At 30.8% G+C, this 19,850-nt stretch overlaps 3 protein-coding genes across 6 annotated transcripts; 1 reads left to right on the top strand and 2 right to left on the bottom strand.

Annotated features, from left to right (window-relative positions):
• Positions 1-108: 108 nt before the first annotated feature.
• Positions 109-7,867, bottom strand: LOC108567888 (protein PFC0760c). The gene is made up of 8 exons (XM_017928606.1): positions 7,729-7,867; positions 6,739-7,467; positions 6,415-6,468; positions 5,254-6,372; positions 2,722-5,133; positions 838-2,652; positions 373-627; positions 109-140 (listed from the first exon to the last, which is right to left on the bottom strand). Exons 1-8 carry the CDS (start codon positions 7,865-7,867, stop codon positions 109-111), a joined length of 6,555 nt encoding a protein of 2,184 aa, XP_017784095.1.
• A 224-nt stretch (positions 7,868-8,091) lies between these two features.
• Positions 8,092-13,718, bottom strand: LOC108567887 (putative leucine-rich repeat-containing protein DDB_G0290503). The gene is made up of 5 exons (XM_017928605.1): positions 12,942-13,718; positions 10,345-12,891; positions 9,251-10,104; positions 8,177-9,196; positions 8,092-8,118 (listed from the first exon to the last, which is right to left on the bottom strand). Exons 1-5 carry the CDS (start codon positions 13,132-13,134, stop codon positions 8,092-8,094), a joined length of 4,641 nt encoding a protein of 1,546 aa, XP_017784094.1. The 5' UTR covers positions 13,135-13,718.
• Positions 13,719-14,654: 936 nt separating this feature from the next.
• On the top strand, positions 14,655-19,374 carry LOC108567948 (claspin). Of its 4 annotated transcripts, none has more exons than XM_017928768.1 (16): positions 14,655-14,862; positions 14,968-15,218; positions 15,275-15,421; positions 15,476-15,702; positions 15,757-16,422; positions 16,484-16,698; positions 16,752-16,900; positions 16,952-17,132; positions 17,187-17,933; positions 17,984-18,118; positions 18,178-18,358; positions 18,412-18,527; positions 18,585-18,712; positions 18,770-18,928; positions 18,982-19,128; positions 19,186-19,374. In XM_017928768.1, exons 1-16 carry the CDS (start codon positions 14,736-14,738, stop codon positions 19,306-19,308), a joined length of 3,699 nt encoding a protein of 1,232 aa, XP_017784257.1. In that variant the 5' UTR covers positions 14,655-14,735; the 3' UTR covers positions 19,309-19,374. The 4 variants fall into 4 exon arrangements, with proteins under 4 accessions (XP_017784257.1, XP_017784256.1, XP_017784255.1 ...); XM_017928767.1 differs by having other exon boundaries at positions 14,917-15,218; XM_017928766.1 differs by having other exon boundaries at positions 14,655-14,913; positions 14,965-15,218.
• The last annotated feature ends 476 nt before the right edge of the window (positions 19,375-19,850 follow it).

Here is a 19,850-nt window from a genome sequence, read left to right as displayed (position 1 = left end):
TTTTATCATCATTTATACTTATATTATCCCCAGAATCTTTATTTTTTTCTGTCTGAATATTATCATTGCTTAAGGACCTTTTCTTTCTTAGTAAATTGTCTTCATTATCTACTTCTTTAGCTGATTGATCTTCCAAACCACTTTTAATTAGATTTTCAGTATTTAAATCTTTATCAGACTCAGTAGAAACTTTGTCAACTGATATATTTTTTATTACTTTCTCGGATTTGTCAATCAACGGATCATTCTTTACCAATTTCGTATTTTCAGTTTCCACTTTAAATCCATTCTTGTTTTCATCAATTATAACATTCTTGAAATTATCATCTTTATTATTTGAGTCAATGGAATCATCATCTTTCAATTTCTTGCTCGTATTATTGTTATCTTCATGTTCTTCAACACTATCCAATGCATTAATTTTTAAATCTTCAGATTTATTTTCATTTTTCACTTCAACATGTTCTTCTTGTTTGATATTTAGATCATCTTCATCATGTGCTAACTTATCTTGTGATAGATTTAATACTCCTTCAGTCACACCAGTAGATTTATTTTCCTCTTCTACTTTTGCAGTATCTTTTACCTCAGTCACTGTACCATCAGTTTCTTCATTTTTAGCATTTTCTATAATATCATTGTAAACTTCTGAATTTTCAGTGATACATCCAAATTCAGATTTTTTGACAGAGTCACTTTGATCATTTATTTCTTTCCCAGGATTATTTTCTTCTGACACTTGATTAATAATATTTGATTTATCCTCTATTATATCATCAGATTTGTGAATATTATTTGCAATATCTTTAGAGTCATTTATATTATCTGTATGTATGCCATTATTTGGAACATACTCAGCAGAATCAGGAATAATATTCAATTTATCAATGATATCTTCTACATCTTCAGTTTTATGTCCTTTTTCTAAAAGTTTAATAGCAGAATCTATATTTTTATCTGTTTGTTTATTATCTAATTTATGAACTGGGTCAATAATCTCATTGTTTTTATGTTCAACGTATGAATTATCGATCATTACATCTTTAGGTTTATTTTCTTTCATTACTTCATGAACATTCTCATATTTTTCAGTTGTCATATTAGATGATTTCTGTTCTTTATCTTTACACGTTTCATCACTCACCAAATTATTGTTATGTTCCTGGTTTCTTGACTTATCATCAATTACATCTTCAGGTTTTGTTTCTGTCTTATTTGCTGAAAAATTAGATGATTTATCAACGTCAATATCTTCAGAATTTGTATTGCTCTCAACTTTCACATTTTCTACTTCTTTATTATCTTTATCATCAATTGATTTATGTTCATTTTCTAATACATTAACGTTATCTGTATTGTCATTTATTATATCGTCTGATTTATCATTGGTTTTCACGTTTTTGTCAATTGATTCGGATTCATTTTTATTAACCTGATCTGTAACTTCGCCTGTTAACTTATTCTCTTGATCAATAGTTTTTGATTTATCGCTTGTACAATCTTCAGATTTCTTTTCAGAACATTTTTCTTCAGATTTTTGATTAATTTTATCATTTTCACCATCAGACGGAAGATCTGATATATTTGCATTTGTTGCATCACTCGTGCTTGTGCTAGGTTTGACTTTTTCATTATTTTGAACTTCATCATTTAACTTATTCTCGTCACTTTCTTGAGTAACAATATTTGATTTGTTGCTTGAAGAATCTGCAGAATACGTATCAAGAACTTCAGATTTCTTATCAGAGACATCCATATTGGCCAAAACTTCTGATACATTTTCATTAGTTGATTCGCTTATACTTGGTAATTTATCTTTTTCCATATCATCTGATTTATCATTTAATTCTTTATTAAGATCATCGTTATTACCTGATTTTTGTTCTTCTGTTCCTGTAGGTAAATCTATTAACTTTTCTGTTGAAAATGTTTGATTATTTTCTACTTCATCAATTATCGAATCAATTGACTTACTCTTAATATTTTTTTCAACAATAACGCCTGCTAAATCATTTGAACTATCATCATTTTTATTTTCAGCAACTTCCTTCTTATGATCCACAGATTCATCGGTCAATACATTTTCGTTTTCAATAGTTTCTACTAAATTCTTCATTGAATCATTTGACTTATTTTTCGCCTGAGCATTTTCTGTTGTTAATGAATAAACCACATCAGATTGATCTATTGATTTCATTTGACTAATTTCATCTTTATCGGTATTCTTTGTATTCTCTTGAGTACTAATGCTTGAAATATCTTGAGTTTTACTGTCAATTACTTGTACATCAGGTTCTGATATATTTTCAGTTTTTAATTGCGATACATTAACAGACTTATCTGTTATCGTTTTGTCCTGTTCATTATTTTTTACTTCATCAATTGTTAAATCATTTGTGTTATTCTCAAAATTATCTGGAGCAATAATGTTCGATTTGCCGCTTAATACATCTTCAGAATTACTTTTTTCAGCATCCTCGTCAGATTTAAGATTTAATTTTTCATCATCTGTTTGATCGCTAAGCAGAAATTCCGATTTACTACTTGAAATATGAGCAGGTTTAACTTCATCGTTTGTTAAGTCATTTGATTTATTCTCAACATTGTCTTGTGATTTATCTTCAGACTTTTTACTTGAAACTTCTTGAGATTCTTCAATTTTATCATTATTTGAAAATTCTGAAATATTTTCATTGGTTGCATCATTCATACTTTTATTACTTTTAACTTCATCACTTGATAAGTCTTCAGATATAATATTCTGCTCTTGAGCAATAACTTTTGGTTTATCGCTTGAATTATCTTCAGATTTCTTTTCAGAAACGTGATCTTCGGATTTTGCATTAATTTTATCACTTCCTATTATATCTTCTGACATATTTGCATTGGTTGTATCGCTTACATTTTTTACTTCATCATTTATCACATCAGTAGGTTCTTCCTTCTTATTAGATTCATCTTCAGCAGTTGTTAAGTTATTAGACTCAACAGTCTGCTCTTGAGCATTAACTTTTGGTTTATCGCTTGAATTATCTTCAGATTTCTTTTCAGAAACGTGATCTTCAGATTCTTCATTAGTTTTATCATTTCCTGTTATATCTAGTGAAATATTTGCATTGGTTTTATCACTTACACTTTTTACTTCATCTTTTATCTCATCAGTAAGTTCTTCCTTCTTATTACATTCATCTTCAGCAGTTGTTAAGTTATTAGACTCAACAGTCTGCTCTTGAGCATTAACTTTTGGTTTATCGCTTGAATTATCTTCAGATTTCTTTTCAGAAACGTGATCTTCGGATTTTTCATTAATTTTATCACTTCCTATTATATCTTCTGACATATTTGCATTGGTTGTATCGTTTACATTTTTTACTTCATCTATTTTCACATCAGTAGGTTCTACCTTCTTATTAGATTCATCTTCAGCAGTTGTTAAGTTATTTGACTCAACAGTCTGCTCTTGAACAATAAATTTTGGTTTATCAATTGAACTATCTTCAGATTTCTTTTCAGAAACGTGATCTTCGGATTCTTCATTAGTTTTATCATTTCCTGTTATATCTGCTGAAATATTTGCATTGGTTGTATCTCTTACACTTTTTACTTCATCATTTATCAAATCAGTAGGTTCATCCTTCTGATTATTTTCATCTGCAGCAGTTGTTAAGTTATTAGACTCAACAGTGTGCTCTTGAGCAATAACTTTTGGTTTATCGCTTGAACTATCTTCAGATTTCTTTTCAGAAACGTGATCTTCAGATTCTTCATTAATTTTAGCTCTTCCTATTATATCTTCTGACATATTTGCATTGGTTGTATCGCTTACATTTTTTACTTCATCTTTTATCACATCAGTAGGTTCTTCCTTCTTATTAGATTCATCTTCAGCAGTTGTTAAGTTATTTGACTCAACAGTCTGCTCTTGAACAATAACTTTTGGTTTATCAATTGAACTATCTTCAGATTTCTTTTCAGAAACGTGATCTTCGGATTCTTCATTAGTTTTATCATTTCCTGTTATATCTGCTGAAATATTTGCATTGGTTGTATCTCTTACACTTTTTACTTCATGATTTATCACATCAGTAGGTTCTTCCTTCTGATTATTTTCATCTGCAGCAGTTGTTAAGTTATTAGACTCAACAGTCTGCTCTTGAGCAATAACTTTTGGTTTATCACTTAAACTATCTGATTTCTTTTCAGAAACGTGATCTTCGGATTTTTCATTAATTTTATCATTTCCTCTTTTATCTTCTGAAATATTTGCATTGGTTGTATCGCTTACACTTTTTACTTCATCATTTATCACATCAGTAGGTTCTTCCTTCTGATTATTTTCATCTTCAGCATTTGTTAAGATATTAGAATCAACAGTCTGCTCTTCAGCAATAACTTTTGGTTTATCGCTTGAACTATCTTCAGTTTTCTTTTCAGAAACGTGATTTTTGGATTCTTCATTAGTTTTATCATTTCCTGTTTTATCTTCTGAAATATTTGCATTGGTTGTATCGCTTACACTTTTTACTTCATCTTTTATCACATCAGTAGAATCTTCATTTTTATTACTTTCATCTTCAGCAGTTACTAAGTTATTTGACTCAACAGTGTGCTCTTGAGCAATAACTTTTGGTTTATCTCTTGAACTATCTTCAGTTTTCTTTTCAGAAACGTGATCTTCGGTTTTTTCATTAATTTTATTATCTCCTGTTATATCTTCTGAAATATTTGCATTGGTTGTATCGCTTACACTTTTCACTTCATCATTTATCACATCAGTAGGTTCTTCCTTCTGATTATTTTCATCTTCAGCAGTTGTTATGATATTAGAATCAACAGTCTGCTCTTCAGCAATAACTTTTGGTTTATCACTTGAACTATCTTCAGATTTCTTTTCAGAAACGTGATCTTCGGATTTTTCATTAATTTTATCATTTTCTGTTTTATCTTCTGAAATATTTGCATTGGTTGTATCGCTTACACTTTTTACTTCATCTTTTATCACATCAGTAAGTTCTTCTTTATTACTTTCAACTTCAGCAGTTGTTAAGTTATTTGACTCAACAGTCTGGTCTTGAGAAATATCTTTTGGTATATTACTTGAACTATCTTCAGATTTCATTTCAGAAACATGATCTTCGGATTGTTCATTAATTTTATTATTTCCTGCTATATCTACAAAAATATTTTCATTTATATCGCTTACACTTTTTACATCATCTTTTATCATATGTGTAGATTCTTCCTTTTTATTACTTTCAACTTCATCAGTTATTAATTTATTTGACTCAACCTTCTGTTCTTGAGCAATAACATTTGATTTATCACTTGAATTATGTTCAGAAACCTCCACTTCAGAATCTTTATTGGTTTTCACATTTTCACTATCACTGTAAGGCGGAACAGCTGTAATGTTTTCATGTGTTGTAGAATTCATTTTCAATTCATCATTAATCACATCAGCAGGTTTCTCTATTTTATTATTTTCAATCTCATCAGTCGTTAACTTCTTCGATTCAATATTCTGATGTTGAGGAGTAACATTTGATTTATCTTGTGTACTATCTTCAGATTTCCTTTCAGAAACTTTTTCATCAGATTCTTGACTGCTTTTATCATTTTCAATTTTATCAGGACTCTCAACTTCTGATATATTTTCATTTAAAGCATCGTTCATACTTGATTGATCAGTCAGTAAGTCATTTGGCTTAATATTCTGGTCTTCAGCATTAACACTTGATTTATCTTCAACTTTATTTTCAGACGGAACTGCTGAAATACTTTCATGTGTTCTATTTTGAATACTTTTTATTTCAGTTTTATTATCTGTTAAGTTATTTAACTCAACATTCTGCTCTTCAGTATTAACATTTATTTTATAACTTGGACTATCTTCAGAAGCTTCATTATTAATTCCATTTTCCGTTTTATCATGAGACTTATCATCTTTTAATTCGTCATTTATTACATCATTTGCTTTATCAATAGTTGATATTTCTTTAACAACATCTACGTGACCATTGTTTGCATCTTCCGACTCATTTTTAATTTCTGATTTTTTGTTATCATCAGATTTATCATCAATTGTCGATGATTCCGTTTTATTGTCTTCTACTTTATCATGCGTTGGGCCATTTGTTTTATTCTGAATAATCTCTTGAGAATCAGAAACATCTGCTGGTTTACTTTCAGAAGTTTTCACATTTTGTTCTAGATTTAATTCAACATTATCATTCTCTTCACTAGGTAAAATTTCTGATTTATTTTCTGTCGTAGAATCATCATCTTTCGTTTGATTATTCTTCGATTCGCCAGTTGTTAAGTCATTTGTATTATTCTCAACTTTTTCTCGATTATTCTTATTTTCAATATACTCTGAAGCAACAATATTACTAATTAAAACATCACCAGAATTACCTTTACCAACATCTTCATCAGTTTTATGCAGATCATCTGATTTGTTATTTGTTTCTATAGATGAGACAACTGGAGATTTATCTATTGACGTTTCCGTTGTATTATTTTCTACGTCATCATTTATTAAATCTGTTGTTTTATTTTTATCATTAGATGTTTTTTCAGAGGCATCTTGTTTTATATCTAATTCGACATTTTTTATATCATTAGTTGTTACAGTTTGATTATTATGTACTTCTTCATTTATTAAGTTATTTGTCTTATGATCAATAACCTCATGAATGTTTGAAACATTTTCATCAAGTTTATTTTTTTCCATTTTGCTATTAGTTGATACATCTGAAGTATTTTCATTTGTGGTTTCAGCTGTATTATTTATTTTATCATTTCCTATTTCATCTTGATTATTGTTAATTTCCGCTTCTTTAAGATTTTCGGAATTAATATTATTTACATCTTCTGGTGTATTGACTTCAGTAGATATAACATTATCAGTTTTATCAGATTTTCCAGTTGTAATATCAACTTGTGATTTTTGATCCTCATTATTCGGTGTACCTTCAGATATGTTTTCATTTATTTCCTTATTTTCACTTAACTTTGCATCTTTATCTTGATTATTAGTTTCAAATTTAACGTCACTGTTGTTACTTATAGCATTTGTATGTTCCCCATCTTTAGCATTTGTTGGATCTTCTGGGGAATCTTCCTTTTCTGTTTCTGAAACATTACTAATTGACATGTTAACGGATTTATCGTTTTCACTTTCTACAAATTTATTTTCAGTTGCGAGCGTTTCAAGACTTGCTGTTTGCTGAGGAGTTACGTCAGCAGATGTATCATTAAGCAAAATTTCTGATTTATTTTCAGACTCTTTCATAGCGTTCAAATTAACATTAGTTTCTACATCTTTATTAATTTTTGAGACATTTGTCTTTAATAAATCTACTTCATCTCTCTGATCTTCAACTTTTTCTAGCATACCATCACTTTCATTATTATGTAATTTATCAATTGTTGCATCATCTGATACATTCTCTGTATTACTATTATCTGATTTTTCAGTTTTCAAATCATCATACTTATTTTTAATTAGTAGTTCTTTATTTATTGAAGGATCATCTTTAATGTTTTCATGTATATTATTATCAGTAATACTTTCACTTTCTAAAGGTTTATTTTTGATTATTAGATCATTATTATCGGATTTGTCAGTTGTTTCAGTGTTTCCTTCAATTGTAGTAGTAGGTTCATCTTCCAATTTAGTTTCAATAGTTTTGTTGTCTTTAATTAAATCTTCGGTATTATTATTACTTCCTTGAACTTTTACAATATCATCAGACATAGTTGGTGCAGTAACATTTTCTTGATCTTCCACATTTTCAGATTTATCTTCGGATATAGTGTCTGTTAAATTATTATTTTCTTGTATTGGATTGTCATTGTTTACCATTTTATTAGATATATTTACTGGAATAGAATGTTCTTGATCTTTTAAATTATCTTTAGAATTATTATCAGTTGTCTTCAAATTATTAGTTTCAACATTTTTATTATTTTCTTCCAATTTAATATTTTCATCGTGTATCGATAAATCTGATTGGTCACTTTGTAAATTATATTTAATTTCGTCATCTTCTTTAGGTTCCATCGTGATTTCTTTAACTTTTTTATTTGTTATCGAAGCTTCTGAAGTTTCTTTTCCTTGAACAATATTATCCTTAGATTTATAACTTTTGGTATCATTTTCCTTATTTACTACTTTGTCTGAAGAAGTATCTTTAATATTTTTATCAGATGATAGCTTAGTATCAGCTTTTAGATCATTTACAGTTTCATCAACTAATTTAACAGAGTTGATAATTTCACTCTTATTAGTTATAGAACCTGATATATTTTTATTTATGTCGTTAGAATCTTCTGGTTTATCACCGTTTTTGGAAATTATTTCTGAATCCACAGATTGTTGTAAATTATCTATGAATTCCTCAGATTTAGTTTTATTTTTTGTATTTACTGGATCAACTTCGATTTTATCTTTGTTTGTATTATTAGTTGATGTTGGTGTTGTTATTTCATTATTCTTTGATAAATCTTCTGTTTTAGTTCCAGATGTTACTTCATTAGGTGTTTCTGATACACTTACAGCATGTTCTTGCTTAATGTTATCTGTAGAAGAAACCATAGCTGATTCTGACAACTTGTCAATCGAATCTAAATCTTTATCATTGCGCAAAATATTGTAAGTCAGAGGTTCTGTATTACTTTCAGAATCAGTTTCTGTTATATTATCAATAGTAGGTTGTTCTGGTTCATCATTTATACTTGAATGTTTATTTTCTAATGTTTGATCATGTTTAAGAAGTGGTAAATCTGAATCAACATTTGTATCCGATGGTTCTTTAGATAAATCATCATCCTCTAAAGACCTATATTCACCAATCACTGTCTCTTTCTCACTGCTTTTATTCTTTGGATCTTTTTCGGGATGATCTTTGTCTGACTGAAAAAAATTCTTAATTCCGCTCATTTTCTCCGAAATATTGTTCATGATAGACTTTTTCGACGAGTCCGAACTATCGTCCGCAATCGATCGTTTCCCACGAACTTTTGGTTCATCACTTGGAACCTCCAAGGTATTCAATTGTTCCATTGCCTTAGCAACGTGCTCGTCGGATAACTGATTTTCTTCACTTAAAGGATTCAAACTTACTGTATTCGCTATTCCACGGTGATGCGGCAACTCGTCGCAGTCTGCAGGTTCTTGAATAGACTTCAGGGACTAAAATAAATATATATATAACAAAATATTTTCATTGCAAAATAAAACTATTACCTTTGAGGGTTGCATTGATTTTCTTGTGGAATGTCCTCTCCAAACTGACTGGATTTTGGTAGCTGCTGATATTTCTTCAGTTTTTGGTATATTCGGTTGAACGCTGTGACCAAACATATCAGATTTTATACTTTCTTCAGTCGATGTAATAGAATCGACTTGATCTTCAGTATTATCCTCTGAATAATCTCTTAACGGTATGTAAGTAGATTTAGTTTCAGTATCTTCTTTGAATTTCTTGGGTCTCTTTTTGTGTACATCAAAATCATTGGGTTTCGATTCATGCTTATTTTCATTGGTTAACAGACTTTTAGTTAAGGCCTTTGTATCAATTGAATCTTTTTCTTTTTCTCTCTCATTTCCGTTTGACGAATTTAGGTCAGCGTTTTCATGTTTATTTGCGTTTACAGATTCTACATTATTATGTAAATCTACATTTTCATCAATCACGTTCTTAGATTCTTTGGATAAGTCAGAGCTATCTTTTGATTTATTATTGTAATTAGAATCAGATACGTAATTCGTAGTTTCATGACTCATGAAACTTCTTGTCAATGCCAATGCATCAAATGCAGATTTCTCATGTTTCTGTTCTATATCATTTAAATCATCTTTTAAATCTTTTACTGCTTCAGATACTGCATTAGGTGCCTCTTTTTCCAAAGTTTCTACTTTTTCTTCATTATTAATATCTGTATCATTTTTGATATCTTTTAGTGTTTCAGAAATCGCAGTGGGTATTTCTTTATCCAACGAATTTTCTTGACGTACTTTATGATCTTCATTATTACTGTCTTTTGATTGAATTCTCTCTTCATTTTCTTCGCATTTCAAATCATTTTCACTTTCTTCTTCTTTAGTTGTTAACATTTCTTTATTTTCTTTTATTGAATCTTTTATATCTGCGATATCAGATTTATCCTTTAATTCATCTTTTTCTGATGTAATGTCTTTCATTTCATTTTCTTTGCTATTAAAATCATTTTCACTTTCTTTATTTTCAGTTATTAACAAATCTTTATTTTCCTTTATTTCATCCGCATTTTTCACATCTGCAATAGCAGAATTATCCTTTACTTCATCTGTTTCATGACTTTCTTCTAAAGATTGTTCAGCGGATTTATTGGTATCATTTTCTTCTTCTGCATTATCTACTTTCGATTGATTCTCTTTTGCTTCATCAGAATCGACATTTTCACTTCGATTCGATAAATATTTACTTACATCTTCTAAATGTAATGGACCTGCATCATCGATAGGTGTCTTCAATTCTTCATTATCTACTACTTTCTTTTCTCCACTCGTTATATGATCTTGACCTAACAATACATCTTTGATTCTTTCATCTTCCTCCAATTTTAAATTTTCAGTCGTATCTGCCAATAACGTATTCTTAATTAACTCATCTTTAGATATATCTTCAGATTGTTTTATTCCATCTGATTTATCTGTATTTGTGTCAACTTTTTCTGTATTTGCACTCACTAAATCAAGATTATGCTCTTTCTCATCTTCGTTTTGCAAATTTGATTTACTTGAGTCTTTATTATCATCATCATCATCATCACTGGAAATTACTATAGTAATCGGTGCTGTATTATCATTACCATTTATTGGTTCCTTGTCAACAGATACTTCATTTTCTACAGTAGGTTGATCTATATTAAATGTTGCTAAATTATCCTTATTATTATTTCCAGAAACCTCATGATTTGTTCCATTATTATCACTTGATAAATTATTAGATTCTTCTTTTTCGTTACTTGATATTAAAGTCTCAGGAGTTCCGTTTCTTTCCTCTATTTTCAAATTATTAGATTCTTTTTTAAGTGTCAAACCAACATTTTGAATCTCATTTGATTTAGAATCTTCCTTTTCTTTATCATTCATATCTTCTTGACTATATTCCTTGTTTAATTCATTTGAATTAGATTTTGTCTCATCATTCGATTTCAATTCTTCATTTTGAACCTGATCTACTTTAGATTCTACTTTAGTAGTATAGCCAGATTCCTCTTTTGATTGAATATCTTCCTTTTCAATTTCTTGTACTTTTAATTCTTTAGTTTCTTCCTCATTTGATAATTCTTCTTTCTTTGAGACTTCTTTTGTTTCCGAATCTTCAATTACTACATTTTCTTTGTTGTCAATGCTGTTTACTTTGTCTTGATTTATATTACTCTCTTCTTTCTTATTATCAGATTTCAGTTCCTCGTCTAGATTTTCTTTGAGCTTAGAATCTTCAATTAATTCCTTCTCTGATATTTCATTTTCTTGAACTTTTGATTCTTCAGTTTGTTCCTGATTTAATGCATCTATTTTCTCCTTATCTTCTTGATTTGTGTTACTTTCTTCATTCTTTTCATTGGTTCTCAAATCTTCATTAAGAGTACCTTTTATTTCAGATACAATACTTTCTTCTTTTTTAGACTTATCATCTTCTTCTTTTGATTTAACTTCTTCGTTTTGAAGTTGATTAATATTGGAATCTTCATTGTGTTTCTCATTTCCATCTACTTTAATAACTTCAGTTAAGTTTAATGATTCTTCATTGCTTGGTATATCCTGACAAGATTCCTTATCTTCGATTTTATCTTCATTCATTTTTTGAATTCCTATCTTATCTTCATTATTTAATTCATTAGAATGTTTAGTTTCATCTTTTTCAAATTCCTCAGACTTAGTTTTATTAACATTTTCTTCAGGTTTACTATCGTTCATTGATTCTTCTGTCAATTTATCTTCATCCACTTTCTTTTCATTTTCATCTTCTGGAATATTATCATCTTTTACTTGTTCTGCTTTAATATTTTCAGTTTCTTCTGGTTTAGATTCTTTAGCATTTTCTATAACAGAATCACCATCAGTTTTCTTCACTTTGTTTTGTGGAATATCATTATTTTCATGTATATCTTCCTGATTAACATAATTCAAATTCTCAATCACCACGCTCTCCTTATGATCTCCATCGACGAAATCACTATCAACAGCATCATCCTTAATCAGCTTAGATTTATTCATTTTAGAAGCATCAATCTGTTTCTTAGCAACTCCAGCTGTAGTTACTGTGGCAACAGCTGCTGCAGCAGCTCCAGCTACCTTCTTTTTATTGAACTTATTATTCAATCCAACTTGTGATCCATTAATCGATATTTTGTCATCCGTGGAAGGAGTTGTAACGACCCTTGATTTCATCTTATTATTTTTGTCTTTGGAAATCGATCTCTTCATCACCGGTTCCTTAATCACATCTTCTTTAGGTTTAGGTTTATTCAATGGTTTTCTAGATTTGTAATTTTCGCGGATGGTTTTTTTGCTCACATCGAGATTTATATTTTCGATGTCCTTGGGCAAGAGTGATTTCTTCACTGCGGTATCCTGCTTCATCCAACGTGCCCTGCTTGATCTGCTCTGTTTCGCGCTGTTCGTCTGTGAAGCCTCTGATGATGAGGACTTAACTTTCTCCATTCTCGGTGAAGTTTCATATCTATTTTTGATAGGGGTCGAAGAGAATGCCTTTGGAGTCTTCGGCTTCGAAGACGTTTTGGAATTCGTGAATATAATCGGAGTTGGGAGCTTATTGAATTTTGTGGCTACAGTCGCCGATCGTATTTTAACTTTTCCATTAACCGGTTTTTTATCTGCAATATTATACTGGTACCTTCTTCAATGAGAACAATAAATTACTTACCTCCAGTTTCAGCTTTGTCGCGTATTTGAAGCAATTGGGTGAAATGATCCGATGCAAAACTGTAAATATCTTTGGGTTGCTTCAAGAGAACTTGCTTAGTTAAACTCTCCATCAGCTCCTCCAAACCAAGAGGAACACTCAACCTCTTCACCACCATTCCATTGTCTCCATCGATCGTCGTTGCCACCTGCATTTTGGTTGTGATCGCAAGCACAAACTGCGTGAGACTGGCAAAGGTAACGTTCTCCGAATGATTTCGATCGAAGAACTTTCCGTGACTCGAGGTGAAAAACACCTTCGAAAGTTTCTCGCACTCCCTTAATTAAAAAAAAAATATGAAACTATAAAATTCTCTTCACCCAATTACATCTATAATGCACAGCAACCGAATTCCGAATGAATGAATAACATGCAACGGAATTTGTTTGTAACAAAAATCATGTTGACTGTGCATAGTCACACCGGTGATCAATAGTTTTTCCATAACAACCGAATCCAAACACATTGTTTCCCATATTGATTTTTCCCATGGGGACGACTCAAAATGCTAGACCTTCAAGAGGTCATCCACATACGCATGCAATTATTTTCTATTCCTTTCCGGACGTTTATTTATTTATTGTTATAATTTTCGTGTGCGTCACTTCGTGCAATTTTAATCATCGACGGAGACGCGTTCATCTACCAAACCGACTGTTTTTATATTTAGCATCAAATTGACGCAAAACGCCAAAATTAACGAAACCCATTTTTAACTTACTCGATAGAATGTTTCAAATACCGCTGAAAATTGCTTGATTATTGTATACTTTCAAATTAAAATAACGTTGTTCGACGTGATATACGTAAATAAACAGAGTAAAGTTAAATATATGAATTTTTTGTAGTACAAGTGGCCTAAGTTGCTCTAAGAACGAACTTTGTTATTGAATAAAATTCTTGGAATTATATTTTCCAATACTAAATTTTATCATATGGATAATAGAATTGATAGTTTTATTGGTAAAGTTATTTTCATCTTCGAAGTTACGTTGAAGGATGTTCCCAAATCGATGCATTACATACATGTGACGTAAATTGAGTTAAAAACAGTTCATGTACATCAATATTAAAATGATATATTAATACATTCAGTTGAATCGAAATAGTTATATTTTTGTTACAGCATAGCAATATTTTTTGTGAACATTTAAGCTTTCATTAAATACAAATAATTCAAGATTTTTCGTCTTTCGAACATCAGAAAATCAGAATGCATTGTCTAGAATTATTTACATTCTGAAAGGTAAGTAGATTTACTTTTTCTCAAGGTGTTGTCTTCGGAGACAAAAATTAACACAACTAACAGAAACTTGGTTAAATTGGGTAATTAAGTAATTTAAAACTCGATCAAACAGAACCTTCAGTGTTAACCCAGGGACTAAAGTTATCGTAATCATTGTATGCTGGTCGATAAGCATTTGAAATACGCTAAAAATAGTGCTGTTAACATTAAAATTGCTCTATGTTAAATACTTGTCGTAAAAAAGCTTAATTAATTAAATATATATTTGTTTTAAATTTTACTAATACAATGTCTTTACATATTAATCAGGGGAATCCCCATCTGTAATTTAAAAATTATGTAATTCTATAAAACTTGTGCTATTATATAGAAGATGGCGCTCATTATTTTCAATTCTGGCGGGTTTTTAACTTAACCTGTGTTTTTAGTCTTCAAGAAAGTATATTTTGTGGTCAACAGTTTAATACAATCAATTGCATTTATTTAATTTTAAATGATAAGACTGTAAAATGTTAGAAGAAACAGAGTTAAGAACAGTTGTGCAAATTAATGATATTTGTGGAACAAACGATAACGAAATTGTGCAAGAAAGCAAAATGATGAATGAAGAACATGATGTTAGTCCAAGCAAAATACGTAATAATAAACAAATTACAGTTTTGCAAGTGATTGATTGTAACAAAATTACAGCAGTAGAAAACAGTGATGATTTTGAAATTAATAAGAAAACATCTCCTCCAGTTATTGCTAATGATAGAGAGGAAGGGGGTTTAGAAAATTCTTTAAATGAAAGAGAAGATAGTTCAATTATAATTAAACCAAAGAAACTAAGAATTGTTGACAGTGATAGTGAATATGAGGGTGATAAAGATGAACTTAATATTGAAGAAACACATAAAAATGAAGCAGGTGAATGTCAGCAGAGCAATGATTCTAAAGTATACGATATTAATAATAAAGGAGAACTGGTACCAGAAGGTGATTTCAAACATGTAAGATTTTTTTTAATGTAAAGTTTAGAAATATTTATTAAATCATTTAATTTTAGAAAATTGCCTTGACCAACCTCTGTGATTCTGAATCAGAAGAAGAGATTGATAACAGAGACATAAGTAATTATACTTCTGAGAATGTAGAACCTATTAAGTACAAAAAGAAACCCAAGAAGAAGGATTCTGAGTTGGAGCCAAAAAAAGTAATTAATTAAAACGAAATTTTAATTTGTATATAATATTTATTTAATTTTCAGATGACTGCAAAGGAAGCTGCAGAACAGAGAAAAGAAATAGAGTCAGATTCACAAAGAAGAGTTAGAGAAAAACATGTTTCATTACCATACCATGTACCAAAACAAAGAACTTTAAAGGAGTTTATGAAATTTAGGAAAAGATTTGCTAGTGCTGTTCCAAAAGAAGCAATCCACAAATCTGCATCTGTGGCTATTAAAATGACAGAAGAACAGCTTAAAATTGTTTCGTAAGTTTTCTCAATGAAGTTTTTTCCTTTTAATAAAAATTTAATTGTATTTAGGAAAAATCTGAAAGAGCGAGAAAAAGAAGTTGAAGAGTTCTTCAAGTCTGAAAGTGAAGAAGAGGATGATGAGGAAGTAATTGAAACAAAGAAAGATTGTGATAAAGTTGATGGAGATAAAGCAGAAATGGAATTGAATGAGAATAGTGAAGTAAAATCATTGGAGATAATTACAGTTGAAAATCAAGATAATGAAGAAAGTGCACCTGTTGAAATACCTGTTGTTATGGATACTGAAGAAGCTCTTAAGATTACAGAAAATAACCAAGTGGAGACTAATGTAATTCTAACAGAGGATCAAATGGCAGTAAATACTAGTGAATCAAAAGATGATAATTTGAATAATTCATCAGGGAGTTCAAATTCTATGGAACTTGTGTTTAACATAGATGATGCATGTGATGATGATATGGACAATGTTGAATGTGCAATGAACGAAAACGAAATATGTAAAGAAAATGAAGAAATGGTTGTAGAAAAGGCAATGAATAAGGATTTGTTGAAGCAACAATTTGCTAACATTACACCTTGCTTAAGCGGTGGACCTAATTCGGTAATTGATTTGGACGAGGGTATAACTCGACCAGACGATGTATCTCTATTGATGGAACGATTTGCAAGGCACGCCTGCAAGAAAACGCCTCAGAAACACAAAATTCAACTGAAGTAAATAATATTTCAACTAATGAGTAAACTTAATTATAAATATTAAATAATGTGATTGCAGTATTACGAGCGTTTCCGGTGATGGTGATATACACAAAGAAAAATTGGCTGTGAAAATAGATGGACCTGACGAACCTGAGATTAATGAACGACCTGGAGTCCGAATGGAGAAGCTTAGGAATGATTTACAGATTCAAATGGCACAGAAACGGGCCGAGATGTGGAAGCAAAGGGTAAAACCGCCTACAAAAGATGAAGATATGGATACGTACGAAGGTATAAATTATATGAATTACATTACAACGGTTTATATACGTTAGTGTTTTTAGGAGAGAGAGATAGCTGTGGGGCAGATGATGACATTTTGGATGACGACGAGGAAGAGGAGTTGACTGAAACGGAAGATGAGGACGAGGAGGAAGCTTTAGCTAAAGAAGCTAAAAAGGATGTAACCAAATCAGAATTCTTTGAAGAAGAGGTGATGAAAATAACTTATATTTTATACACGTATTACAACATTTATTATTAGGCTGAAGAAAGTGATCCAGTTGAAGAAAGTGAGGAAGATGAGAGCTCTGATGAAGAGTTGCAAACGGACGAGGGTGAAAAGAAGCCTCTAAAGAGAATTATAAAACCGTTTGGTGACGATTCTGATGAAGAGGTGGCAGAAGAAATTATTGAAAAAACCGCAGCTATTTCACCACCTGTCTGTGAGTATAGAATCTTTTAAGAATTAAAATTATTTAAAAATACTAAATCTCTAGGTAACGACGATGATGACAGTCCACCAGCAGCTCAACCCAACAACAACCTAAAAACTCCAATCAGGCCAAAAATTCCACCGAAAGCAGATTTTGGTTTTCTGACGCCTGTCAATCGTATGACTTGCTTACAGAATTTCGATTCAAAACTCGCCATTGATTCCCCTGGATCGCCAGCTATAAAACTGCTAGAACCGTCCCCATTAAAGTCCATCAATTGGCACAAAAAACTATTCATCGAACCCGAAAGCCACCAAACGCAAGATAGTATTGAGGAATTGGCCACAATATGTTCAGGCAAATTCATTGCTACCCAAACTCAGCAGGTTACAGAGAAGGCTACTCATATAGAATCAACGGAAACTGAGCCAATCGTTGAAGTTGCATCAACTCAAGAATTGATGGAGTTATGTTCTGGAAAGTTTACCGGTGCTACACAGATAGTTGATGGTGCTACTAAGATTGAAAGTAGTAACGAAAAGCCATCTACTGTTGAGACTATTACCCTTGGTGTAAATAAAGAAATTAAGAATTTGGGAGATGACAACGAAGATAAATTTATATCCCAGTTGCTCGACGAAGAGGAAATGGAGCAGTTTAAGAGGAAATTGAATTCACCAGAAAAAAGTCAAGCAGCAAAAAATTATTTTAATGAAACTGAAGAGGAAAATGAGGAGGAAGATGACGATACGTTAGGGAAGAGAAAGAAGAAATTGAAGAAGCGGAAAACGAAAGCAATTGTGGATTCAGGTACTGACGACGCTTTGGAATTATTGGTTTCTATCATTTAAATTTTTTAGAAGATGACGATGATGATGAGGAAGATGTGGGTAACGAGGAGGAATGCATTGATCTTCACGATGAAGTTGATAATGAAGACATCGAAGTGGAATACGATTCTGAAGAAAATGAAATTGAAGTTGAAAGGACTAAAGGTATGTAGATAATTAAATGTTTATTTTCTTTATACTTACATTGATTTTTTTTTGTTTAGATGAACCAAAGAAAAAAATGAAGACGTCAGATTTCTTCGAAAACGAAGCTGAGTTGTCGGAGTCCGAGTGGGGAAGTGCAGATGAAGATGAGAAGGATTTAGATCAGTTTGAATTGGAACTAGGGGATAAAGAGAAATTCGATGAAAACAAAGTTCGAAGCGATCTTGAGAAAATTCACATGTAATTTGGTTATTGTTTAAGAAATTCAAAGATTTAATACAATGTTATTTTAGGCGCCGAATGCTGGATGATGATAATCGTGAAGTGAAGATATTACAAGAAATGCTTTTGGAGGATGGCGAATTGCAAGGAACAGGTCGTCAAAGGCAATTTAGGTGGAAAAATATAGGTAGAAATATAGTAAAGATAGATTTTGGATTGTTACATTAATACCATTTATTTGTAGATAATCAAACGGGTGATGAAAACGCCGAAAAAGAAGCCAATAACGAAGATGCTACAATTGACGAAGATGAAGAAAATGAGGAGCAGTGGAGAAAGAAACGTTACGAAAGAGAAGTGTTTTTAAGAAATGTAAGTATAATGCGCCATTATGAAAATAAATTGTTAATATTAAATTACATATTCTAGTCGCAAAATTCACAAGGATCTTCTAAAGAATCTGATGTAACATTGAACAGTCAAGTGCTTAAACTGGGACAAAAGGCAATCATTCGAAATCAAAATAAATCGATGCTACAAGTGAAAGAGAATGATAAAGTTAAAGTGAAGCAACCCTATTCCTTATTGGTATAACTAATAATTGATCAAATTGAACCTTGTTTTAAGTTTTATTATTTTAGAATCAACGAGGATCGTTTTTGAGCAGAGGCGCGCAGGTTTTGGCCAGAGTAGCGGAATACACAAAAGTCTCTAATCCAGTAACGGGCGGTGCGAAGAACTCGAGGAATTTTGTATTTCAAACTGTGAATAATGATCCCGATGAAGCCGTAAGATATTAACCATTACGGTATAAATCTCTGTAATAATATATTTATGGTTTTCAGGTTAAAAAGCGGAAGGCCCCAGCTGGAGAAACACCGACGGCTATAAAGAAAATTCGTTTGGAGAATTTCAGTCCCGCTGTTGGAAAGAAAGATTCGAAGAAGAAACTGTTTGGCAATTGGTAGCTGGTTAATACTTATGAAAATGTTAAACTATTTATATATGTTCTAATTTTATATTATTAAGGTAAATGTACAGATATATTTATAAAATAAAAAAAATAATTTAATGTTCTTCATACCTTTTTATTTATATTTATACCTTTTAAATACAGTTGAACCTCGCTTAACGAGTTTAATTCGTTCCAAAATTAATGAATTTTTACTCGTATAGTGAAACATTAAGAAATACACATAATATGTGTACATAAGTTTTAAAAATGATGTTGCAGGCGCGCAATCCTGGACTTCTCATCTCATCGTCACTCGATATGCGAAACGTCGATCGTTAAGCGAGGTTCCACTGTATTTCTATTAAAAACTGATCTTTTAATAAATAAATTGTTCAATAGAATTTTAAATAAATTGCTTTAATTGACGAATGCTGAAACCATTTTAAAACTGAAGAGATTATGTGCATTAAGTACATACGTTATTCACTTAACATTAACAAAACTTATTAACGTTAAGTTTTGTTAGTTGTTTGATTAGATCTCAATATTTTAGGT

The sequence above is a fragment of the Nicrophorus vespilloides genome, unplaced genomic scaffold (assembly GCF_001412225.1).
Source record: "Nicrophorus vespilloides isolate i.1.1-1 unplaced genomic scaffold, Nicve_v1.0, whole genome shotgun sequence".
In the NCBI taxonomy this organism is placed as follows: Eukaryota; Metazoa; Arthropoda; class Insecta; order Coleoptera; family Silphidae; genus Nicrophorus; species Nicrophorus vespilloides.
This window is presented reverse-complemented; position numbering and strand designations above follow the sequence as displayed.